Source organism: Pelophylax lessonae (assembly GCF_965119305.1).
Source record: "Pelophylax lessonae genome assembly, chromosome: 11".
In the NCBI taxonomy this organism is placed as follows: Eukaryota; Metazoa; Chordata; class Amphibia; order Anura; family Ranidae; genus Pelophylax; species Pelophylax lessonae.
In genome coordinates, this window is record NC_138778.1 from 89345854 (window position 1) to 89373223 (window position 27370).

General features: G+C 44.4%; 1 protein-coding gene across 1 annotated transcript in view; it reads right to left on the bottom strand.

Annotated features, from left to right (window-relative positions):
- MED1 (mediator complex subunit 1) overlaps positions 1–27370 on the bottom strand; it is a 255618-nt gene that overhangs the window by 103134 nt on the left and 125114 nt on the right. Inside the window, exon 13 of the mRNA XM_082272995.1 lies at positions 7508–7626. Coding sequence (XP_082129121.1) covers positions 7508–7626 — 119 coding nt within the window. The remainder of the gene's footprint in view (positions 1–7507; positions 7627–27370) is intronic.

Here is a 27370-nt window from a genome sequence, read left to right on the forward strand (position 1 = left end):
ATGGTTGGCTTTCCCAAACTGCTATACCCACTTCAAACTATACCGCTGTTGATTAAACATAAAGACATTCAACGGCTAAACAAAGCAATCACCGCCTTTATTTGGCAAAGCAGAAAGCCACGTATTGCTCTACAAAAACTGTTTCTGCCGAAGAGGGAGGGTGGAGTGGCCCTTCCGAACGCCCGTCTTTACAACCTTGCATGCATACCTAGAGTGGGGCTTGACTGGATTGGCAAAACTTCTAGATATTCTAATTCTCACCTGGAATGCCGATTAGCCACCCCTTATGATTTTGCGGCTCTGTTACACTGTGCCCACAGGGATCTCCCAGCCCATCTTAGGGAAAACATCCTACTCAGGGACACTAATATTACCTGGGGAGAGCTCCTTGGAAGCTGCAGGCCTCACCTACGATGACGCCTCATTTGCCCATGCGAGGTTACCCCCTATTTCCACAAGCACTGCAACACCTCCCATTCAATGAATGGCCTGCTCTGGGTATTCACCACTTTGCCCAACTGTTTGATCCTGATTCAAGCAAACCTTTAAATGTATCTCATGTGTTGGTTCACTTCCAGTTACCCAAGGGGCATACCCTAGGCATTCTACAAGCTATTAGCTTTGCTGCTAAGACCTGTCCAACGAGACTGACTCGTTTCAAACGGACGATGATAAATACACTTCTGGAGCCAAATCTCCACAAGATTTCGGACATCTACCGAAGACTGCTGGCCCTTCCCTCAAACTGCAAATCTCCTTTCTCTTCCACCCCTTGGGACAAAGACTTTCCAAACCCAAATGCACGCGACCTGGCACTAACTGGATATCTAACCATCCATAAATTCATCACTAACGAGTTCTGGAGGGAACAACAATACAAAATAATGCATCGCAGCTACAGTGCTTTGCGAAAGTATTCAGACCCCCTTGAACTTTGCGAACTTTTGCCACATTTCAGGCTTCAAACAAAGATATAAAACTATTTTTTTTGTGAAGAATCAACAACAAGTTGGACACAATCATGAGGTGGAATGAAATTTATTGGATATTTCAAACTTTTTTAACAAATAAAAAACTGAAAAATTGGGCGTGCAAAATTATTCAGCCCCCTTTTGCTGCGATTACAGCTGTAAGTCACTTGGGGTATGTCTCTATCAGTTTTGCACATCGAGAGACTGAAATTTTTGCCCATTCCTCCTTGCAAAACAGCTCAAGCTCAGTGAGGTTGGATGGAGAGCAGTTTTCATTTCTTTCCACAGATTCTTGATTGGATTCAGGTCTGGACTTTGACTTGGCCATTCTAACACCTGGATATGTTTATTTGTGAACCATTTCATCGTAGATTTTGCTTTATGTTTTGGATCATTGTCTTGTTGGAAGACAAATCTCTGTCCCAGTCTCAGGTCTTTTGCAGACTCCATCAGGTTTTCTTCCAGAATGGTCCTGTATTTGGCTCCATCCATCTTCCCATCAATTTTTACGTGAAAGATAACATTTTGCATTGTTGCCAAAAAGTTCGATTTTGGTTTATTCGGACCACAGCACCTTCTTCCACATGTTTGGTGTGTCTCCCAGGTGGCTTGTGGCAAACTTTAAACGACACTTTTTATGGATATCTTTAAGAAATGTCTTTCTTCTTGCCACTCTTCCATAAAGGCCAGATTTGTGCAGTATACGACTGATTGTTGTCCTATGGACAGAGTTTCCCACCTCAGCTGTAGATCTCTGCAGTTCATCCAGAGTGATCATGGGCCTCTTGGCTGCATCTCTGATCAGTCTTCTCCTTGTATGAGCTGAAAGTTTAGAGGGACGGCCAGGTCTTCGTAGATTTGCAGTGGTCTGATACTCCTTCCATTTCAATATTATCGCTTGCACAGTGCTCCTTGGGATGTTTAAAGCTTGGGAAATCTTTTTGTATCCAAATCCGGCTTTAAACTTCTCCACAACAGTATCTTGGACCTGCCTGGTGTGTTCCTTGTTCTTCATGATGCTCTCTGCACTTTAAACAGACCTCTGAGACTATCACAGTGCAGGTGCATTTATACGGAGACTTGATTACACACAGGTGGATTCTATTTAACATCATAAGTTATGTAGGTCAACATTGGATCATTCAGAGATCCTCACTGAACTTCTGGAGAGAGTTTGCTGCACTGAAAGTAAAGGGGCTGAATAATTTGCACACCCAATTTTTCAGTTTTTTATTTGTTAACAAAGTTTGAAATATCCAATAAATTTCATTCCACTTCATGACTGTGTCCCACTTGTTGTTGATTCTTCACAAAAAATTACAGTTTTATATCTTTATGTTTGAAGCCTGAAATGTGGCAAAAGGGCGCAAAGTTCAAGGGGGCCGAATACTTTCGCAAGGCACTGTACGTTCCATACCCTCGCAATAGTCCACAATTTCCTTCTACTTGCTGCCCACTCTGTGCAACACCCAAACCGTCTCTTGCACATAGACTATGCTTCTGCCCTTCAATTCTCACCTTTTGGACTACAGTGGAATCCTATGTAGCCTCCCTCATGGGCTTCACCCCCCCATGGGGACCCTTACCAGCTCCTTTTTTGGAACTTTGATGTGCTACTCAATAAAAGCTCTAAAGAGCAATGTCGCATCATCACAACTAACAAAGCTTGGTTGGTCACATGCTACATGATAGCCAGGAGAGCCATTCTAGCTAAATGGATACATTCCTCTCCTCCATCTCTCAAGGATGTGAAATTGGGCCTACAACAACTTCATGACAGGGAAGCCCTGGAGATCAAAAATACCAACCCCATAAATCCGGTTAAGTTTGACCGCAAATGGTCCACATACCTGCATTCATCGTGCACTTAAAACACTCATTCTGTAATATCGGACCTCTACAGTCTTGCCACATGCCAATTGGCCACTGAGCCATCTCTTGGATCAAGCTCATCAGGAAGACCTACGACTATTCTGCAGACTATTTCGACACCACAGCACAAGGCAATAGGTAGACAAGCTATCCCAGTATGAACTCACACCTTTGACTGTCCGTAGGCCCACTTTACTTTACTCTATAATTGCCCTCTCACATTGCCTTCAAGCATCCCCCCGTTTACTCCTTCTGGAAATGGTCAGCATCCAATTCAGCAAGTGGGAACGATCACGAAACCTGTATCTTTCTTCAACAATTCACTACTTATCATTGAGGGTGCTATGTTTGTGTTCTCCTTCTGTCTTCACTACCCCCCCCCCCCCCCAACCTATGCCCAATTTCTTGGACGTTATATCTACTAGATTCCTTGCTCCTAGTATTGGGGATTGTTTAAACCATCTTTGCATATGTACCGTTACTATTTCATTTGTTGAAAATTTTATAAAATCTTGTTAAAAAAAAAAAAAACTGAAAGTCTGCAGTTAAAGCACATCTTGTTTGTTTCATTTCAAATCAATTGTGGTGGTGTAAAGAGCCAAAAAGATTAGAATTGTGTCGATGTCCCAATATTTATGGACCTGACTGTATCTAGGCTTCCAAAGCATGTAGGAACATATGCCAAATTACTACAACAATAAAAAAAAGAAAAATTGAAGTTAGAGTCCAGAACTGAGCTGGAAAAAAAATATGATCTCTGCTTGGGGATGACAAACAGGATAGTCTAAAGGATAGTCAAGCTGTAAGTGGTAAACTGGAATCATTACTAAACAAAAGGACTAGTAGGGTGAAAAATTGCTGCAAAGCCGTCATCGATGAGAGGGAAGCTACAAAACTTTAGTAGTATAGCTTGAAATTCTTTTTTTTTTTTTTTTTTTTTTTTAATATCACTTTTATTAAATATTTTGTAAGAGTTACACTTACACATAGCTGGGAACCACATAATCCCATATATGATTGTATTATTATAACAGGAATTGTGTTGATCCTTCAAAACAATTCTTACAAGCAAAAAATAAAAAAGGCTAATAATTTTTTTTTTTATAACTGTTCATCCAAAGCATCTAAACCGTGCTATCCCGTGTTTCTCATGGACAAAGTAACTGCCCAGAAAAGTGAAAAAAAAAAAAAAATAAACTAAACAAAAAAAGATAAAAAAAAAAAAAAGATAAAAAAATAAATAGAAAAAGATTATGCCAAACCGCCAATTTAGATCCAGACCAAGCTCAATGCTATTCACAAAAAGGATCGCAGGATGTCAGAACTCGAGAGCTCAATCCAAAGTGACCACACAGTCATATACTTGGGTGTAGCATTCCTGTATATACTCACTGTTACTTCCTCCATTCTCTTTAAATAAATTAATTTCGGCTACCCACTCTTTTATAGTGGGAGCAGCTTGAGAACTCCAATGTCTAGGTATAAGTATTCGTGCTGCGGAGAGGAGAAAAGGAAGCAGCCCCTTTTTAGCCTCTTGCAAGGAGCCAGGATAAGAGAAAGTAAAGCTACCTACAGAGATTTCTGATGAGGCTTGCCAGTAACAAGGGAGCAAATTTGGAACACAGGCTCCCAAAATGATATCATCCAGGGGCAGTTCCACCACATGTGGATTAAAGTGCCTACGTCTCCTCCGCATTGCCAATCCTTTTCAGGGTAAATCGAGGATAATCTGTGCAGCCTCACAGTGCATCTATACCACCTATTTAGTATTTTAAAGTTCTTCTCTTGTATATAAATTGAGAGAGTTGAAAGTTAGAAAGAAAGATTTCTTCCATTCTTCTGCAGTGATCAGATGGCCCTGTTCTCTCTCCTAATCTCTGGTGTAATTTGGGCAAAGAGGAAATGCATGGGATAGTAGTATATAATATATCGTAGGGATAATGCGAGAGCACTCTGTATGCCCGCTACAGAGAGACTCAAATAGAGTTAAGTCCCTATGAAGTGAGCCCCTTTTAAATACTGTAGATGTATATAAAAATGTTGAAGCTGAAAGTAATGAAACCACCGGCCTGGATAGTTACACTCTGTAGTCATTATTGTAGTATTGTAGGCTTAAAGTCCTTTAGGCGTAAGATCTTGTTTAAATCGGGAAGGGGCTGAAGGTGTCCATCGTAGGAACCTATCCAACCACAGACCCAGCGGAAATTCTGAGTTGCCCATAATCAGGGTAAGTGGGCCTGGTATTGAGGAGATACCCAGCTTTCAAACAGTCAGATCCCAAACTCTTAATAGAGACTGGGTCAAAGGCACGGTCCACAGAAAAGAGGGGACAGATGTTATTTGCTGTTCAATAGCTACCCACTGTTTTGCTCGACCATGATATAACCAGTTTAGTATTCTGGTCAATACAGATGCTATATAATAAAAAATATTATATGTATTATGTAGCTTGTAATTATTAAAGTGGAGTTCCACCCATTTTTAACAACTTGGATTACATATATGTATGTAATCCCCTTTAAAACTACTTTTACCAATGGAAACTTTTTTTTTTTGCTAGGAAATACCTTCTTTTCTTCTTTATTCATCCTCTCCTCACTTCCGGGTCCGGCTGGCGATCGGCGATTACCACATTCGGCGATTCACAAGGGCTGCTGGGATGTATCTCATGGGATGAAATCTCGCATTATTACACAGGAGTCCTGAGCTGTACTCGTATGTATCGGGTTGAGGCCGGGATTCGCCCCGCCTCCTCTCAGTGAGCTGTACTCGGATGTATTGGAGTCCGTGCTCCGCTCCGCCCCCTCTCAGTGAGCAAGGACTGAAAGCATTATATCCTCACTGAGCTTACTGAGAGGAGGCGGGGCAGAGCACGGCCTCAATCCAATACATACAGTACAGCTCAGGACACCTGTGTAATAATGCGAGATTTCATCTCATGAGATACATCCCAGCAGCCCTTGCGAATCGCCGAAAGACGTAATCGCCGATCGGCGGCCAGACCCGGAAGTGAGGAGAGGATGAATAAAGAAGAAAATAAGGTATTTCCTAGCAAAAAAAAAAAAGTTTCAATTGGTAAAAGTAGTTTTAAAGGGGATTACATACATCTAAGGTTACTAAAATGGGTGGAACTCCACTTTAATGTGAAAAATGGTCTAATGTCTTTATGATCACAGAGTAGGGTAAAGCATAGGAAGGCCCAATAAAAAGGGTACAAAATCCAAGATACGGGCATTTTAGTATCCAATATTGCCCGAGTCTCTCTTGCAGGGCTATGGATGAGATAACGTTTATGAAGTTTCGCATTTTAGCAAGGAAAGTGCTGGAGGTGATAGGCAGTAGTGAAGCTCTCAATGTCAGGCAATGGGCCCTTTCAATGCAAAAGTGGGAGAACAACTCCCTGCCCTATGTGGCAAAGAGGTGGGATTCAAGAAATCTGGCAGTCTAAACCTTTTACCTATTCCAGGCGGAAAAAAAACATGCCCCTGCACAACCTGTCCTTTATGTCCCCTTTTTTTTTTCTGCACAGATTAAATTTGAAGTTGATGTTCTTTCCAGATGTGCTGCAAAGGATCTAGCTGGCTCTCCATATTGCTAATTCTCGTCTTTGTCTCCATAATTCACAGTTTGTACAAGTCTTGTGTGATATGTTGTCTGTTTTTGCCTCCACTGTTTTGTCAGTGCAACCTGACATGTTGAGATACCTTGGAGTACCCTTGCCATTGTCAGTTGGGGTGTGATCCACTGGTACTGCTTCCAAGTCTCCATCCTCCGAACATGATGTTGCTACCATCTTTGGTCACGAGATGGAACTGATACAGCTTCTCAGCCACTTCAAAGTAGAGGACTCTCACTAGGAGGTATAAATGATTCTCCAAGAAGCAGCCAAAAATATGATCATCTCATATCATGTTGTGCTAGACCCCAGGTAAGGTTTATTTTGAACAATGACCCCTTGTCCAGGGCCCACCCCAAACTACAACTGGTCAATAAAGAAACAGCAGCCCACTGAAATTGTCATTCATTGACTCTCTTTCCTGTATCCATGTTCAACATCGCATTGCAAGGCAAGAGAGCTTAAAACAGAGATTCAGGTACTTATGTTAGTTTCTGTATCACTTGCTGTAAATACTGAAACAGATGAAAGCCAGGCAACTAGCATTCTCAAGAGGTCTAGTTATGGCAGCCAATGTTTTTCTTTCATTGCTTGTTCATCAAGGAGACGTGGTTATCTGCACTTTTAGGGTAAAGTGATAATGCCACCCCCCCCCCCCCAAAAAACCCACTTCCCCATCAAGGTATGTGCAGGTTCCTACCCTGAATAACCTAGGATGTGGAGGCTTACCTAGGTGGGGTGACTCCACTAATGACACAAGCCTCCCACATGACAGTGTTTAGGCCTTGGGATTGGCTGCTCAGGCCCAAGCAATGTCACATGGTGGAGCTCACATGCTTCCCCATTCCATTAAAGCACTAGCGCAGGGAGATGGCAAGGCAGCACTGATTAATTAGTATACCTTGTTGGAGAGTGAACTCTGAATAAGCAAAGTAACAGTGTATCTAAAAGCGGGTTCCTACCTCCACTAACCCCGCCAAAAAAAAGAAAAAAAAAAAAAAGAAAAAGGAAACAAACACTTTAGGGAGGAATATTTAGAAATACTTACTGCATAGAAGCGCATATTGTGATTCAGAGGTGCAGGCTCCTTATCTTTAGCCAGTTCAAACTGGGTTACCAGCTCATAATGAGGAGAAAAGGTAGGAAGTGTGTCAAATAAAGGAATACCTGTGTAATAAAGAACAATACATCAGACAATAGTTGCGCTAAGCCCTGGTTCACACTGATGCAATGTGGGAAACGCACAAGATTTGCTGCATTTCCCCCCATTGCATACCAATCCCATGAGGTCCATGCGTTCTGCTGCAGGTACCAATGTTAGATTAACGACACCCCAGAACAGATTGCAAAACACAGTGCGACTGTAAGAATTGTATTGTAGGGGTGTTACCACCCATGCAATGCGATTAAGTTGCAGGGTTAAAAAAAGGGTCGTGCACCATTTTGGTGCGATTTAAACTTTACAAAATATATGGTTCAAATCACACTGCACAGACATTGTGAGTCACATGCGATGTTCCGCACGCACCGGAGTGAACCTAGGCTAAGTGTCAGAGTAAAATGGTGAAAATGATTTCTCAGTGACAGCCGCACTCCCTAAACATCCACATAAAAATAGTGACCAGTATAGCCAAAATTGTGCTGCGCTATCCAAATAAAGTGCAAATGTATTAATATATATATAAATGACCAAAAGTCATCAAATGAATTAAAACATATAAGTGACATACATGCAGTGCTTAAAGAAATAAATCAAAAATGAATACGTGCACACTCGTAGCAAACAGTCCAAAAGGAAAATCCTTGTAAGTAGAAAAGTGTTCAGTGCAAAAGTCCATAAACTAATTTTGAATTTTAATTAGATTGAATTAAATTTTAAACTAACAGTGATCCAGGCCAAGTGAACAACACTCTTCATCCAAGTGCATACCCCAGGCTTACCAGCTGCTTACCAGCAGGTAAGGCCTTGTCCATATAGCAGACAAAAAAAGGGTACAGAGTAAAAGAGGACTGGCCTGGGAAAACCATATGAGAGACCCAGTGCACAAAAGATCCTCACCAGAGTGAGAAGCCAATGATCTCTGAAAAGGAATGAAAAGTGCATAGACTTGACCTCAGATCGTCAAGACTGAGCCTTAGGAAAAAGAGGATCTTTCCTACTGGGGAGAAATCTTCTATTATTGCAAATATATAATATACAGTGCATCAGGAAAGTATCCACAGCCCTTCACTTTTTCCACATTTTGGTATGTTACAGCCTTGTTCCTAAATGGATTCAATTCATTATTTTCCTCAAAATTCTACAATACACCATAATGACAGTTTGAAAGAAGTTTGTGTGAAATCTTTGCAAATTTTTAAAAATAATGAAAAAAAAAAATCACTTGTACATAAGTAGTCACAGCCTTTGCCATGACACTCAAAACTGAGCTCAGGTGCATCCTGTTTCCACTGATCATCCTTGAGATGTTTCTACAACTTGGAGTCCACCTGTGATAAATTCAGTTAATTGGACATGATTTGGAAAGGTGCACACCTGTGTATATAAGGTCCAACAGTTAACCGTGCATGCCAGAGCACAAACCAAGCCATGAAGTCCAAGGAATTATCAGAGACAGGATAGTATCAAGACGGAGATCTGGCGAAGGGTACAGAAACATTTCTGCAGCATTGAAGGTCCCAATCAGCACAGTGGCCTCCATCATCCCTAAATTTAAGAAGTTAGGAACTACCAGGACTCTTCCTAGTGCGGGCCGCCCAGCCAAACTGAGCGATCGGGGGAGAAGGGCCTTAGTCAAGGAGGTGACCAAGAACCCGATGGTCACTCACAATTCTCTGGTCTGATGAAACAAAGATTGAACTCTTTCGGCTTGAACTGCAAGCGTCATGTCTGGAGGAAACCAGGCACCACTCATCACCTGGCCAATACCATCCTTTCAGTGAAGCATGGTGCTGGCAGTATCATGCTGTGGGGATGTTTTTCAGCAGCAGGAACTGGGAGGCTACTTAGGATCGAGGGAAAGATGAAAGCAGCAATGTACAGAGACATCCTTAACCGGTTGCCGACCGCCGCACGACTATTTACTGACACGGTCAGACCGGCCAGGCAGAGTGACGTACATCTAGGTCACTTGCCTGTCACTTCCTTGTGAGCCAATAGCGGGCGAGCGCGTGCCCGCGGAGGCGCGCGCCCACCGCGGCTCGTTCACAGGGAAGTCAGTGCGTGTGACCGGCGGACCCGATGTCTGCCGGTCACTCGCCGATTGTCGGTGCAGAGGGAGAAAGTCAGGCGGCTGATGTAAACAAGCCGCCTGTCATTCTCCCCTGTGTAGAAACAGTGATCATACGGTTCTACTATGTAGGACCGTTGATCACTGTTCCTACACTAGTAGCCACAGCCAATCACAGTAAAAGCACGCCTCTAGGGACACACTTAACCCCTCCCTCCCCAATAAAGTTAACCTCTTCCCTGCCAGTGTCATTTTGCAGTAACAGTGCATATGTATAGCACTGATTACTGCAGTAATGTCACTGGTAACCCCAAAAGTGTCAAAAATGTCAGTCAAGGGTCCGATCTGTCCGCCGCAATGTCGCAGTACCGCAAAAAAAAAAATCGCAGATCGCCGCCATTACGCGTTAAAAAAAAACAACAAAAATTACAGAAATCTTTCCCTTAGTAAACGCAATAACTTTTGCGCAAACCAATCAAAATACACTTTTTGGGATTTTTGTTACCAAACATATGTAGCATGTTAAAAAAATTTTGATTTTTACATTTTTTTGGGGGAATTTCATATAAAAAAATGTGAAAATTTTTTATTTTTGTAAAACTTACTCTCTTTTTTGTTTATAGCGCAAAAAGTAAAAATCGCACAGGTGATAAAATACCACCAAAAGAAAGCTCTGTTTGTTGGAAAAAAAGGACGTCAAATTCGTTTAGGTACAGCATCGCACGACCGCGCAATTGTCCATTAAATTCACGCAGTAAAAACTCGCAAAAAAAACCCTGGTCAGGAAGGGGGTAAAATCTTCCGGGGCTTAAGTGGTTAATGAAAACCTGCTCCAGAGCGCTCTGGACCTAAGTCTGGGGCGGAGGTTCATCTTCCAATAGGACAACGACCCTAAGCACACGTCCAAGATAACAAAGGAGTTGCTACAGGACAACTCTATGAATGTCAGTGAGTGGCTCAGCCAGAGCCCAAACTTGAACTCAATTGAACATCTCTTGAGAGATCTGAAAATGGCTGTGCACCAATATGGTCCCCTTATAACCTGATGGAGCCTGAGAGGTCCTGCGAATAGTTAGGAACATGTAATTTTTTCATTTTCTATTTTTAATAAATTTGCAAATATTTCAAACAAACTTTTTTCAGGTTGTAATTATGGAGTATTTTTAGTAAAATTTTGAGGAAAAACTGAATTTTTGTAAAATCTTACCTGTAAAATTCCTTTCTCTGAGTCCTCCGACAGTCGCCGCCTCTTCATATTCGTCACAATGGGGTATTTGACTTTGCTCCGTAGGAGTAGCTAGGCAACAGAATATGTCAATATTAAAGCTTTTAACATATCCCACCCCCAGGGGGTGGTCCCCTCAGTCAATACCCTCCTACTTCCTGTATCCATACCTCAGTTTCAGTAGAATAGCAGTAGGGTACATAACAAACCCCAAAAGAGGGGCGGGGGCGGCGACTGTCGGAGGACTCAGAGAAAGGAATTTTACAGGTAAGATTTTACAAAAATTCCGTTTTCTCTTACGTCCTCCGACAGTCGCCGCCTCTTCATATTCGTCACAATGGGGACGTCCCAAAGCAGTGCAAACATGAGGGGTGGGAAACGCAGCCGCGCCTAAGGCAACGCAGTCTCCACATCAGAGAAAGGAACCTTACCAAGGGAAGGAAACCAGCTGGGCAGCATGAAAAAAACTTGCTCAACAGGAGCAACAACCCAGGAAAAAACAAACAACCTAGGGATAAAAAAACATATCCCAAACAGCCAAGGGTCTAAAAACAATGGACCCCAAGGAACTGCCGCACTAAGAACCTTGCGGCCAAAGGAAGCATCTGCCGATGCCTGAACATCCACCTTGTAGAACTTTTGAGAAGATGTGAACGGACGACCAAGTCGCCGCCTTACACACCTGGGCCACAGAGGCCCGACGATGACAGGCCCAAGACGTACTCAGAGATCTGGTAGAGTGCGCCTTCACAGGCATGGGGGGAACTTTCCCCTTCAGAGCATAAGCCTGTTCAATGGTCTGTCTGATCCATTTCAAACAAAGAATCCGACTTGCGAAAAGATTCAGTCGATTTTAGGTAAACCCTAATCGCCCGAACAACATCCAAGGAGTGCAAATCCACCTCCTTCGGATGTTTAGGCTTCGCGCAGAGCGAAGGCAAGATAATGTCCTCATTGAGGTGAAATTCCGAAATCCTCTTCGGAAGAAAGGAAGGGTTAGGTCGCAAGACCACCTTATCCAAGTGAATGACCAAATACGGAGACCTGCAGGACAAAGCTGCCAGCTCCGACACTCCGCGAGCCAAAGTGATCGCCACCAAAAAGGCGACCTTCTTGGACAACATAGACAACGAGATCCTCCCGATCTGTTCAAAAAGGAGCATGTTGTAACACGGATAGAACAAGATTCAAGTCCCAAGGAGGCAGAGGTTCCCTCCTAGGAGAGACCAGATGCCGCACCCCTTGAACAAATGTGCCAACCAAGGAGTTAGACGCCACAGGACGTTGAAAAAGAACGGCCAGCGCAGAGACATGACCCTTGATCGTAGCCAGCGCCAAACGCTGGTCAACACCCGTTTGAAGGAAGGACAACACCCTAGACACGGAGTATGTGCGAGGGGAAACACCCCCTGGACTCACACCAGGCAAAATAGGCCTTCCAAGTACGGTAATAGACCTTCCCCGAGGAAGACTTCCTCGCGTTGATCAAAGTGTGAATGACCTCAGGGGAGAGACCCCTATTCTTCAGGACCTCGGTTTCAACAGCCAGGCCGTCAAAGCCAGCGACTGTAAAACAGGATGGAATATTGGTCCTTGAGACAGAAGATCTTCTCGAAGAGGCAGACGCCACGGGGCGTCGACCGCCAGATTCACGAGGTCTGCGTACCAGGACCGGCGAGGCCAGTCCGGCGCCACAACAATCACCGTGTGCGGTCCCGCGTACAACCTGCGAAGGAACCTGGACAGCAGTTGAATCGGTGGAAATGCATACATCAGTCGGTACTGATGCCACGGAGCTACCAACGCGTCTGATGCGTCTGCCCGAGGATCGCGCGTCCTTGCCACGTACCTTTCCACCTTGTTGTTCAGACAAGACGCGAACAGGTCCACATCCGGAAGACCCCACTTTGCGCACAACATCTGGAATACATCCGGGTGGAGGGACCATTCCCCCTGGTCCAGGGACTGGCGACTCAGACAATCCGCCTGCCAGTTCTCCACCCCCGGAATGTGAACCGACGTTATCGCCCTGGTGCCCCCTTGGTGGTTGATGTAGGCCACCGCCGTGGCATTGTCCGTCTGCAACCGAACCGGAAGGCCCTGCAGCCTGTCCGTCCAACGTCGAAGGCAGAGATTTATCGCTCGCAATTCCAGAATGTTGATCGGAAGGGAGGATTCCTCCTCCGACCAAGTTCCCTGGGCGGACAGAACGCCCAGAACACCACCCCAGCCCGACAGGCTGGCATCCGTGGTGACCACCGTCCATAAGAGAGGACGAAAAGACTTGCCCCCCGACACCGCCGGGGACTGGAGCCACCACAGAAGATCCCTTCTGGTGCGATGACCCAACGAAATCTGGAGATCCAGAGATTGCGGTCGCCCGTCCCACCTGGACAGGATCTCCGCTTGGAGACCCCGCGTGTGAAACTGGGCGAAGGGAATCGCCTCGAAAGCCGAGACCATCAATCCCAAACATCGCATGCACGTCCGGAGTGACGAGCACGGAACGTCCCTGAGGGACCTGACTTCTTCCTGAAGAGTCCTGAGCTTGTCGTCCGGTAGGAAGACCCTCGCCTGGACCGAGTCCAGAATCATTCCCAGGTAGGGAAGACGAACCGATGGGCACAGCGTCGATTTTGGAAAGTTTATCGTCCAACCAAACTCCTGCAGAGTCTGCATCGTGACGGACAGGTCCTTCACCAGACCCCGCCTGGTCGCAGACCGAACCAGAATGTCGTCCAGATACCCCAGGACAGAGATGCCCTGGGCTCTCAACAAAACCAGAACCGGTGCAAGCACCTTGGTGAACACCCGTGGAGCCGAAGCGAGACCAAAAGGTAGCGCCACGAATTGGTAATGATCCTCCGCAATGGCGAATCGAAGGTACCTCTGGTGACCCTCGAAAATTGGAATGTGAAGGTACGCATCCTTCAAGTCGATATTGGCCATGAATTCCCCCGGAACCAGGACAGCCACCACCGACCGCAGGGATTCCATGCGGAACTCACACAAAGCGGTTCAGAGCCTTTAAGTCCAGAATTGGACGCACCTTGCCCTCCTTCCTGGGCACGGTGAACAGATTGGAATAGAACCCCCGAAATCTGTCCCGATGAGGCACCGGAACCACCACTCCCTGAGCTCGCAGGTCCGGCACCGCCAGGTGCAGATCCCGCAACCGCTCCGGAGACAGTGGAAGATTTGAGGGAAAAAATCTGCTCGCCGGCCGAGAGAGAAACTCGATCTTGTAGCCAGAGTGAATGATTTCCTGAACCCACCTGTCCCGAACACGGGCCATCCAGGGTTGAAGAAAACCGAGCAAGCGTCCCCCCACCCCAGAACTGGGTGAGGGCGTCCCTTCAGGCCGCATTGTTATGGGCAGCGGATCCGGACTGGCCGGACTTCTGCTTACCTGTCCACTGCTTCTATTGGGAGCCTTGACCTTTGAAGGGCTTGCCCTTATAGTGCGACCGAAAGGCACGAAAGGACCCCTGAGAGGGCCGAAAAGAAGCATGCTTCTTACCCGGAGCAACCTTAGCCCTGTGGGATTGGGGTAAGAGCGTGCTCTTACCACCCTTGATCCCTTTTATCAGCGCATCCAAGGGTTCGCCAAAAAGGCGAGATCCCGTATAGGGTAGATTAGCTAAGGTTTTGCGCGAAGATTTGGTCCACAGACCAACAGTTCAGCCAAATCAGGCGGCGTGACAACACCGCCACGCTGTGCACACGTGCAGCCAAACGGGACTATATCCAAGTCCGCATCACACAAATACATGACACCCTGATGGATTTGATCTACCATAGCCAGCGTCGCTGGAGGGGCAGAGTCAGCCACCAGGACGCGCCTAAGTACCTGTGTCCAATCCGCGACAGCCTGAGCTGCCATAAGAGAAGCAAAAATAGCTTTCAGCATGGAACCGGTAACCGAATAAGTATGACGGGCAAGTGACTCCAGCCTCCTGTCCGTGGCATCCCGGAACACTGGGGTATCCTCAGCAGGAATCGCAGTGGACTTATTCAAAACCGCCACCGCGTGATCCACCGGAGGTGGCACACACCAACGTTCATCAGTAGCGGGTGATAAAGGATAACGCAGCTTGAACCTACTTGGCACAGCAAAAGGCTTCCGTATATTGCGCCATTGTTCACTAACAGCGCGCTGAAAATCCTCAGTGCAAGGAAAAACCTGCGATGATTTGCATCTTCGCTGCGTCCCATAAGAGACCAGGACAGCAGGAGGACAAGGCTCATCCTGCAAACGCAGTGTTTGTTTGATAGAAGCAGCCAAGTCATCAATGAGTGCAAGCTCTTCAGACGAGGCAGGGGGGGAATTATCAACCCCTTTAACCTCAGCCTCCACTTCAGACCCTACAAGGTCCAGGGACGAACGGGACCCCGATAAGGAGACCCCAGCCATAGCAGCCCCATCACCATCACCCTCTGAATCAGAGGAAATTGAAACCCTGGGCCGTTTTGTGGATTGAGCAGCCACAAGCATTTGCACCTGAGCAGCAAGGTTAGCCACAACAGTAGCCAAATCACCCCCCTCGGGGGAAGCAGCAGCAGTCCCCTGACCCCCCACTAAGGTGAGAGGAAAGTTGCTTTCCTGAGAATCCATGCCCCCAAAAGTGTGTTAGGAAGAAAAGGAGTACTGCCCCTTTAACAGCGCGGCGAGCGCAGCCCACCGCACACAAGCACACACCGACCCCCACAGGGATAAACACAAAACTTAGGCAAGGAATACAGGGATAAGGAAGATAAACCTGGAGAGACCACTCAGCTGCTGCACCGATCGCTGTTGCTCAGGGAAAGGAAGTGAGGAAACACAGACCGCTCCTATAAAGCCTATGGAAGGCTCCACAAACATGGCCGCCGGTGAGGGACTAGCAAAGGCAGAGCATGCAGCGCTGACATGCGGCCCGAGCGATCGCCGCCAAAATGGCGGCGCTTGGCGCCAAAAACTCCGCTCCTATCACACAGATATGGCCAGCACACGCCTGCAGCTAAAATAAAAATGGCGGACCGTCGTAGAGGTCGCCGCATGTATGCACCAACATGTATGTCCTATAATCATACAGCATGTCACACAGATAATCACAGTATTGACACTGAACAGTGTACAATAGCCCCCCTCCTTGCAGCCCACAGCAGCATTAAACCAGACAGGGAGCCCAACAGTGTGAACAGGCATGCAGGGTTACACAGTCCCAGACTGACACCCACTACACATACAGGTCCCCACACAAAGTACACTTACCTCCTGAATGGCATGGGGAACCCGCACAAGCGATCAAGCCACTGCACATGTGACAGGGAGAGTCGCAGCCAGGACGCAGTAGAACTGCGGTGCGAAACCGCATGGCGTCCAGTGAGGTAGCCACCTCACCATAGCATCCCTGCAGCGAACAGGGATGGGTCGTTCACATATGCCAGGAAAAATACCTGACTGAACGCTCGATGGCAGGCTGGGAAGCCACTGGCCCACAACCTGCGATCAGGGGGAACAGCCCGAGACCCAGCCTGCACGATCCTCTTCATCAGAAGAACAAACTAATGCTGACAAAAGTAACAGCTAGGTAAAGAAAGAGAAAAAACTCAAATAAAATCAAAAAAAGAAGATAAAGGCTGAGACAAAATATTCCAGCATAGAAACATCCAGCCACTCCTGAAAGCTAGACAAAGAAACTGAGGTATGGCTACAGGAAGTAGGAGGGTATTGACTGAGGGGACCACCCCCTGGGGGTGGGATATGTTAAAAGCTTTAATATTGACATATTCTGTTGCCTAGCTACTCCTACGGAGCAAAGTCAAATACCCCATTGTGACGAAAATGAAGAGGCGGCGACTGTCGGAGGACGTAAGAGAAATAACGTATTTAAGCCATTTTGGAATAAGGCTGTAACATAACAAAATGTGGAAAAAGTGAATCACTGTGAATACTTTCTGGATGCACTGTGTGTATATATATATATATATATATATATATATACTAAGTTTACTCATTTTTATTTGCATTATAAGATACTTTGTGTAGCTTATAAGGAGATTAAGGGAGGATATGATCAACATGTATAAATACATAAAGGGACCATATAGTGAACTTGGTGTTGAGTTGTTCACTTTAAGGTCAACACAGAGGACCAGGGGCATTCTTTACGTCTAGAGGAAAACAGATTTTGTCTCCAAATACGGAAAGGTTCCTTCACCGTAAGAGCTGTGAGAATGTGGAATGGACTCCCTCCAGAGGTAGTTATTGCTAGCTCACTAGATTGCCTATAAAAAAGGTCTGGATTCTTTCCTAGGTGTACATAATATAAATGGGTATTACAATTTTTTTTAGGTAAAGTTGATCCAGGGAATATCCGATTGCCTCTTGGGGGATCAGGAAGGATTTTTTTTCCCCCGCTGTAGCAAATTGGATCATGCTTTGCTGGGGTTTATTTTTGCCTTCCTCTGAATCAACAAGTGGTATAGGATTGTGTATATGGGATTGTATGGTTGGGTTTTCAATACTGTTATTTATTTATTTATTTTTTTTTTTTGGTTGAACCAGATGGACTTGTGTCTTTTTTCAACCTGACTAACTATGTAACTATATGTAGCTCATGTATGTCCAAGCATGCACTTAGGGCATACTGCATAACATTTTTGGAACTGGTACAGTTTATGCTGCTTGGAGAGGCTATAAAGACAGACTTTATGCACAGATGCCATTGCATTAACATCACAGCAAAGACCAATCAGATAGGTATGTGAAGCACATAACCAATCTGTTAAGGAAACAGAACAAAAGTGTAACAAATAAAAACAACAAGAACAAAAAAGAAAATATTTTGTTTCTTTTTTTTATATATTTAAAACAAACAAGCAATAACATTGGTGCAAAGAGTGTCTTAAAACTCAATATATACACAAATTTATCCAACAACATATGGGGGCGTGGAAACTGCAAACACACATATATATATATATATATATATATATATATATATATGCCGCACAATCCAACCCCCATGCATGATAGTACAGTATATAACCAGAGAGAAGACACACATTGTGTCCATCAATGCAGTGCTTCCATATACAAAAGTTGCACCTATAACAAAGAATAAAAAAATATACTATATACAGTAGGGTTTGAAAGTTTGGGCACCCCAGGTAAAAATTTGTATTAATGTGCATAAAGAAGCCAAGGAAAGATAGAAAAATCTCCAAAAGGCATCAAATTACAGATTAGACATTCTTATAACATGTCAACAAAAGTTAGGTTTTATTTCCATCAATGACACTTTCAAAATTACAGAAAACAAAAAAAAAGGCGACTGCAAAAGTTTGGGCACACTGCAGAATTTATAGCATGCACTGCCCCCTTTGCAAGGCTGAGACCTGCCAGTGTCATGGATTGTTCTCAATCATTGTCTGGGAAGACCAGGTGATGTCAATATCAAAGGTTTTTAATGCCCAGACTCATCTGACCTTGCCCCAACAATCAGCACCATGGGATCTTCTAAGCAGTTGTCTAGAAAACTGAAACTGAAAAGAGTTGACGCTCACAAACTTGGAGAAGGCTATAAGAAGATAGAAAAGCGTTTTCAGATGTCAATATCCTCTGTTCGGAATGTAATTAAGAAATGGCAGTCATCAGGAACAGTGGAAGTTAAAGCAAGATCTGGAAGACCAAGAAAAATATCAGACAGAACAGCTCGCAGGATTGTGAGAAAAACAATTCAAAACCCAAGTTTGACTGCATGATCCCTCCAGAAAGATCTGGCAGACACTGGAGTTGTGGTACACTATTCCACTATAAAGAGATACTTGTACAAATATGGTCTTCATGGAAGAGTCATCAGAAGAAAACCTCTTCTACGTCCTCACCACAAAAATCAGCGTTTGAACTTTGCAAATGAACATATAGACAAGCCTGATGCATTTTTGAAACAGGTTCTGTGGACCGATGAGGTTAAAATTGAAATATTTGGCCGGAATGAGCAAAGGTACGTTTGGAGAAGGGGCACAGAATTTAATGAAAAGAACCTCTGTCCAACTGTTAAGCATGGGGGTAGATCAATCATGCTTTGGGGGTGTATTGCAGCCAGTGGCACAGGGAACATCTCATGAGTAGAAGGAAAAATGGATTCAATAAAATTTCAGCAAATTTTGGATGGTAACTTGATGCCATCTGTGAAAAAGCTGAAGTTAAAGAGGATGGCTTCTACAAATGGATAATGATCCTAAACACACCTCGAAATCCACGGGGGATTACATCAAGAGGCATAAACTGAAGGTTTGGCCATGGCCTTCACAATCTCCTGACCTCAACATAATTGAAAATCTATGGATAGACCTTAAAAGAGCAGTGCGTGACAGACAGCCCAGAAATCTCAAAGAACTGGAAGACTTTTGTAAGGTAAAATGGGCAAAGATACCTCAAACAAGAATTGAAAGACTCTTGGCTGGCTACAAAAAGCATTTACAAGCTGTGATACTTGCCAAAGGGGGCAGTACAAGATATTAACTCTGCAGGGTGCCCAAACTTTTGCAGACGCCATTTTTTTGTTTTCTGTTATTTTGAAAGTGTAAATGATGGAAATAAAATCTAACTTTTGTTGACATATTATAAGAATGTCTAATCTGTAATTTGATGCCTTTTGGAGATCTTTCCATCTTTCCTTGGCTTCTTTTTGCACATTAATACAAATTTTTACCTGGGGTGCCCAAACTTTCGATCCCCACTGTAAACCATCATGTATGAAAAGAAAAGAAAGGAAAAAAAGAAGACAAAAACAAGAAAAAAGGGGGTTAATCGGTCATTCATAATAATGAGTGACATCCCGCTCTAGATTTAACCCTTCCGGTATTCTTGTCGGAAGTTTAAATATCCAAAAGACTTCTCGTTTGCACAGTAGGCAGAATATATCTCCCCCTCTTTCTGGCATTTTAACCTGTTCAATGACCTGTACCCTTACAAGTGAAAGATCACCTGCATGTACATTATATTAAAATGTCTAGCCACATTTGTGGATTTACACCCCCTAATATCGCTCAAATGTTCTCGAAATCTATCTTTTAACCTGCGGGTGTTCCTACTAAAATATTGAATATAACATTCACTGCATGTGATGACATAAATAATGTAACTTGTGTTACAATAAAAAAAATCTGTTAATTTTATAACTGGCATCACAAGGTGAAGAACGAAAAATGTTATCTAATAGAATATGAGAGCAACAACCACATTCTCTGGAACCACATTTAAAGTTATCTTTAAAATGGAGCCATGTCAATGATCAAGAGGGAGTCGAGCCAGGACTGAAAAAAACTTGTGGTGATAAAAAAAGACCCAGGGTCTTCACCCTTCTGGCCACGACATTGACCACCACATTCAAAATGTTGGCACAAATGTCATCACTATAAAGAGTGTGTAAATGTTTATGAAAAAAATGTCCCTGATCTCCTTAAACGCCACTATCAATGGGGGACATATATAATTACAACTTACCCTTTCTGGTCCTGACCTATGCCTATTTCTAGCTGTAAAGAGACCTTTCCTTTGTTTTTTAAGAGCTATAGAATATTCTCTTCATAGGGACGACCTAGGATAACCCCTCTCTATAAAACGATCATAAAGGAGGGTGGCTTCTTTAAGAAAAATAGAGTCTTCGCTACAAATCCTACGCAGTCTCAAAAATTGACCCACTGGATTACCCTAAATGGTATGTGCTGGAAGACTTGGGTGTGCAAAAAGTACACTATTGCCTGAAAAGGGTTTCCTGTATAGCTGAGTCACAACTCTACCCTGGTAGTGTGTCAATTCTAATTCAAATTCACACTCTACAAGACTCTGGCCCGGCCACATCTGGAGTATTCCGTCCAGTTCTGGGCGCCAGTCCTCAGAAAGGATGTGCTGGAACTGGAGAGAGTCCAGAGAAGAGTAACAAAAATAATTAAGGGGAAAGGAGGACATCATTTATGAGGAAAGACTACAAGCATTGAACTTATTCTCGCTGGAGAAGAGACGCTTGAGAGGGGATATGATATCAATGTACAAATACTGTACTGGCGACCCTAGCATAAGAAACAAACTATTCAGAGAAAGGGACTACAATAAGACACGTGGCCACTCACTAAAACTAGAGGAAAAACGGTTTAAACTTAAAAAACGTAAGGGGTTCTTTACTGTCAGAGCAGTGGGGATGTAGAATTCTCTTCCACAAGCAGTGGTATCAGCAGGGAGCATCGATAGTTTCAAAAAACTATTAGATGGGCAGCTTAAAGACCACAACATAAAGGAGTTTACAATGTACGGTTAACAGCAAACACACACATCATAGGTTGAATTGGATGGACTGTCTTTTTTCAAATTCACAAACTATGTAAGAAACTGATTAGTGAGCTCTAAGTGTCTGAGGGTAATGTCGAGAGGGACAGCCCCTAAGGTGTGTCTAGTTAAAGCTTTTTAATGACGTTTCACTACCTAGCCTGCTCCTGCAGAGGGCACCATTACCCAATAGTGATGAAACTTGGAAGAGGCTGTGTCTGTCAGAGGACGTAAGAGAAAATGCAGTGCCGTATCGCAAAAAAAATTGCCTGGTCATTAAGGGGGTAAATAATTCACAAAATGAAGATCTGGCGCCTGCTGAAAGGTGATGACGGAATAACATAGCCTAATGTGTCTTAAGCTGCTCTAAAAACCTCTCCCTGGGGAGGGGAGTCCATAACAAAAAACACAATGTAGAACACAAGAGCGCTATGAGACAGGCTTGGGAGTGGAATGGAGCCCAATGGTGGTTCTTAAAAAAGACTATACAGGGGCTGGCAGGACCTCCACAATAGTTTAAATAAAAGTCAATGTTTATTGGAGAAAGCTTCAAAATGTACAATTAAAATAGGGTGGTAGCCTTGATGGTAATCTTACTGTATCCTCTGTGGTTTCGTCTGCATCTTTGTCCAAACTGTTGAAGATGGATGGCCACAACTGCTGATGGAAGGACAGGAGCAATGGGAGGGTCCAGCTTGGGGGGGACCCACCAGATCTGGTGAGGGGGCCCGGGTGGCTGGTGGATGGCGCGCGAAACATGTTTAATAATTTTAGTGGTGCGCATACACAAATGTGACTGATGGGTGAATGACGGTGATATTATGTGAGATATGCTGATAACCAATACAAAAATATTCCTGTGCTATAAGACCAGAATCAACATAGGTTGACAAGGTTGCTACCTTGTATATTCCAAGTGTTTGCCTTGATGCACCAAAATAGTGCATATTAGAATGCGTGACAGTTTTTATCAAAATGATCAATGTGACAGTAAATTATACATATAATAATATGTAAAAAGCAATTTGACATCCAAAATAAAGTTTGTGCGATTTTAGTGAATTATGGATTATTTGCTGCTCCGTGCTCTGTGGGTGTGCCTCCCATACAAAAACTGGATTTTTGATTTACCGTAAAATCCTTTTCTCTTAAGTTCATTGACGGACGCAGTTCTCTGATCCATACCAGTAGGGCTATACTGCCCCCTACAGGAGTAGGACACTTGGCTGAAAAAAGTTCTGGCTACGCCTATGGGCAGTCCCGGAGGGTACACACTCTCTCTTCCTGCATAGGATGTCAGTTTTGTATCAAAGCAGTGTCAGAAAGTAACACCAACCCAAATCAATATAGAGGGGCGGGGTACTGCGTCCGCCAATGAACTTAAGAGAAAAGGATTTTACGGTAAGTCAAAAATCCACTTTTCTCTATCGTTCATTGATGGACGCAGTTCTCAGATCCATATCAGTAGGGAACGTCCCAAAGCAGTGCCATAAAATATACAAGATAGTAACCAGAGCGTGAAGCAGCAAATAATCCATAATTTACCAAAATCACACACACTTTATTTTGGATGTCAAATTGCTTTTTTCATATTATTATATGTATAATTTTCTGTCACATTGATTATTTTGACAACAACTGTCAAGCATTCTAATATGCACTATTTTGGTGCTTCAAGGCAAACACTTGGGATACACAAGGTAGCAACCTTCAATGTATTTTGATTCTGGTCTTATAGCACAGGATTATTTTTGTATAGGTTATCGGCATATCTCACATTATAATATCACCGTCATTCACCCATCAGTCACATTTGTGTATGTGCAGCACTATAATTATTTAATATTGCTTGTATGTGTATAGCAGGGGTGGGGAACCTACGGCCCGCAGGCCATATGCGGCCCCCAAAATCATTTGGTCCAGCCCCCCGTGCCGCTTGGTCTGTCTGTCGCAGCTGAGCTGTCAGAACGGAGCCGATGTTTCTTGTATAGTTCCGGCTCCTTTCTGTCTGAGTGAGTCACAGGTGGAGTGATATCAAATTCCCTTTGCCTGTGAGGAGACTGACTGAGATACAGGAACATCTATATTCCTTCAGCGTGGCACCGCTCATGAGTCTTTAGCCAGCATTTCCCACCAGCAGTATCCACAGCAGTACCAGCCAGCAGCACCCACAGTACAGCAGTTATTTTCAAAACTTACCACCGCAAAGATTTAACTGCGCCCCATACTGACCGAAAACCTGGGAAACCAGTTGCGAATAGCAACATCATCAATACCAGCTAACATCACATACCTCATCAAAGAGACGCAGTTCCAGCCATCACATTAGGGGTGAGTTAATTAAAAGTTTGACCATAAAAATGAACGTCCTCCCTAGGTTACTTTATGTGCTGCAGGCTGTCCCACTCAGACTACCTCCGGCGTTTTTTAACTCCTATCGAAGTACTTGCACCGCCTTCATCTGGCGCTCCCAACGTCCCCGAGTGTCTTGGGACGTTCTTACTGCCCCGAAAGAAGCTGGTGGTCTGGGCTTGCCACACCTGCAGAGGTACTATTGGTCTTGTCATCTGTCGAGGGTCGTAGATTGGCACAAGCACCGCCTCCTCAAGGACTGGGTGGCTTTGGAGGAATCCTTCTCATCCTTCCCCATCCACCACCTCCCTTGGATTTCGCCCTCTTCGTTTCCGGCTGCTTGCTACAAACATCCCTTAATTAACCCCACGATCACCGTTTTTCGGAGTCTATGCACGAAACTAAATCTAGCCTCCACACCAGGTCCTCTGACCCCCCTGGCCCAGAACCCGGATTTCCCGGCTGGCCTCGCTTACCCTCCCTCAGCGGGATGTCAGACGAGCACACCCCGAAGGGCTGAGCAATGTTTTCACAAGGGCTCTTTACTTTCCTATACGGAGTTCACTCGGAGATACCCGGACCTTCAACTTCGGTTTTTCAACTATTTACAATTGAGAGACTTCCTGCTCCGTACCCCGGACGTCTCTTGTTGGTACAGGGACCTTACCCCCTTTGAAACCCTTTGCAAAAACTCCGGCCCCCAACGACATCTCGTCTCCTTTCTTTATTCCCTTCTTTCGCTGAAACGACCCACCAGGATCGATACCCTGCGTAGCCAATGGGAGGGTGATTTGTCCATTACAATGTCGGATGACGATTGGGATCGCGTGTACGCCCACATTCACAAGGGTTCCAGAAATGTTTTGACACAAGAGAATGGCTTTAAAATCTTTGCACGCTGGTATAGGACACCCGAGGTGCTACATAAAATCTCCGCCGAAACCTCCCCTTTATGCTGGCGATGTCGCCAACATACTGGATCCCTTCTGCATATTTGGTGGGACTGCCCACTGATCCAACCTTTTTGGAAGAATATACATGCCCTTATCGTCCGCATCACAACTTTCACGCCGGATTTTACTCCGGCTCAATACCTCCTTCACCACACCTCCCTCTCCCAACGGATCTATAGAAAATCCTTGATGTTCCATCTGATCTCTGCTGCCAAAATGTGTATCCCCTGCCGTTGGCTTTCCCCGTCCCCTCCTACTGTATCAGATTGGCTGCGGCGGGTGGACAAGGTTTCCCGCATGGAAGACCTCACCCTTCAGGCTCTCGATACCCCGTCCAAGTTTTACGACGCCTGGGCCCCATGGATAGACTTTTCCTTCTCGGATGAATACCATCGTCTGCTGACCGATTAGGTATGGCTTCTGGTAGCAGCTCGTCTCCTTTCCCCGGCTCGTACCCGGGGGAGTGCACCCACGTCCTTCCTTCTTTGCTGGCCTACCACCCCCCCCCCCTTCCCCTCCCCCTTTTTTTTTTTTTTTTTTTTTCTTCTCTATCCCCCCCCTTTTTTCTTCACTTCCCCCCTTCTCTTTGTCTCTCTTGTTTCCCCTCCACTTTTGCCTCTCTTTCCTCCACATCTGCTGTTTCCAGATGTTCCCCGCGTTTGTCTTAGGTAGTTCGTCCCAACCCCCCCTCCTATTCTCCACTGCTCCCACGTTCCCTCATTCACCGGGGAGTCGATTGCTAACACTACCAGATGGTCATCCCATGGACTCGGACACAGTTAGATCCCCTTGGGGGTGTTCGTCCCTGGGACGACTCATCTTCACATAATACTTTGAAGCCCCCCCCACTGCACCCTTCCCTTATCTTCAGGTAGTTGAGATAGGGAATTCCCCCCCCCCCCCCCTCCTAGTTACGTTCCCCCTTTTTTTTTTTTTTTTTCTCTTCTTCTTTTTCCCCCCCTCTCCTCTACGCCTCACTAACAAGTGCTCCTTCCCTACGTGGAAGCCTTCGTAGATTTACCTCCCACTCATCTTGTCCGTTCAAGCTTGGGCATGTGCCCGTGATACATCCGCACTCTTATGTAATGTACATATGACAGCCTTACTGTTTCAAGTTAAGCTCTACTTGCTTGTTTTAATGACATAGGAATTTGAGTTCATTATACGATGCTCTCTGTTGTATGCAGTTGTCTCATTTTGTATCACCTGGCCTTGTTATTTCGCTACCTGATGATACTGTTCTGTTTATATTTCTCTCAATAAAACGTTTATACAAAAAAAAAAAAAAATTAATAAAGTGCAATGAATATAGATCAAAAAAAAAAAAAAAAAAAATTAAAAGTTTGACCAAATACAAAAGGCTAATTTTTAAGTTTATAATTTTGTACGCCCCCCGAATTATGTTAATGCAGCTCACAGGACACAATTGTGACGGGACCAACTCTCCTAAGCTTGCCTTCCAGTGCCAGTGTCCAGTGCGTTCCACGGACGTGGAACACGATTCCTCTTCATCTGGCTTCAGGGCACACGTCCACCAGCCGCTCGGGCCACCCTACCAGATTTGGTGGGTTCAGCGGCTAGAGCCTCCCATTGCTCCTGCCCTTCTATCGGCAATTGTGGTCATCCATCTTCAACGGTTTGGACAAGGATGCAGACGAAACCACAGAGGATACAGTAAGATTACCATCAAAGCTACCACCCTATTTTAATTCTACATTTTAAAGCTTTATCCAATAAACATTGACTTTTATTAAAACTATTGTGGAGTTCCTGCCAGCCCCTGTATAGTCTTTTTTAGAACCACCAGTGGGCTTCATTCCACTCCCAAGCCTGTCTCATAGCGCTCTTGTGTTCTACATTGTGTTTTTTATTAAGGGGGTAAAACCTTCTGGGGCTTCAGTGGTTAAGGAAGGCGTTGATGACAAGTGGTTCGAAGATTTATTAGTTGGGTCAGAGAAAAACGCCTGGAAAGTGACTGTAAAAAAATTCTTGGCAAATTAAGAACACCAGACTACCTTCAGCTTGATAACAAACTTCTTAGAGCATACTAGACAATGAAGTGCAACAGGTCACTGAAGATTCATTTTCTGCATTCACACTCAGACTTCTTTTTGTTAAGGAGTGGAAACTCTGCCTGTCTATTAGGAAAGACTCATTAAATTGTTCAGAAATGCTTGCATTTAGCCAAGACACCCTATTGTTTTCTTTTTTAACTTTTTTTGCGGTGTGAATGGGAATTAGTGAACATATAGAGGGGTTTTCTAAAATCTGACTGCAGAAGTGGAAATACACTTTAAGACTTTGTCTCTCAATGGATGAGAATGAAAACTGTTTTATACCAATTACAGGAGTTTTTTTTATTTTGTTGAAAAGTTTTCATGACCTGAACAAAAACCAACCACTGAAAACAGCCCAGGAGTAGAATATTTTGTCCCAGACCCTGCAAAACTGTCACTTTTACTAACTAGACAGCCCAATGTGCACATAAATGTGCTTTAAAAATGTAAAATAAAAAATCTAATACTACAATTATGTGAATTAGCCACATAAGTTACTAGAATAATTGGATTTTTGTCTTACCGTAAAATCCTTTTCTCTGATGTTCATTGACTGGCACAGCTCCAGAATCTTCTTAACCATTGGATTAGGCTGCCTCCTACAGGATGAAGGACACTAGGCAGGAAAAAGCTTTACCACACCTATGTGGTAGTCCCCAGGGATATACTCCCACACTCTGCTAATGGCATTTCGTTTTGTTGCAAGCAGTGTCAGTAGAAAAATAACCTAAATCAAAAGAGGGGTGGGTGCTGCGTCTATCAATGAACATCAGAGAAAA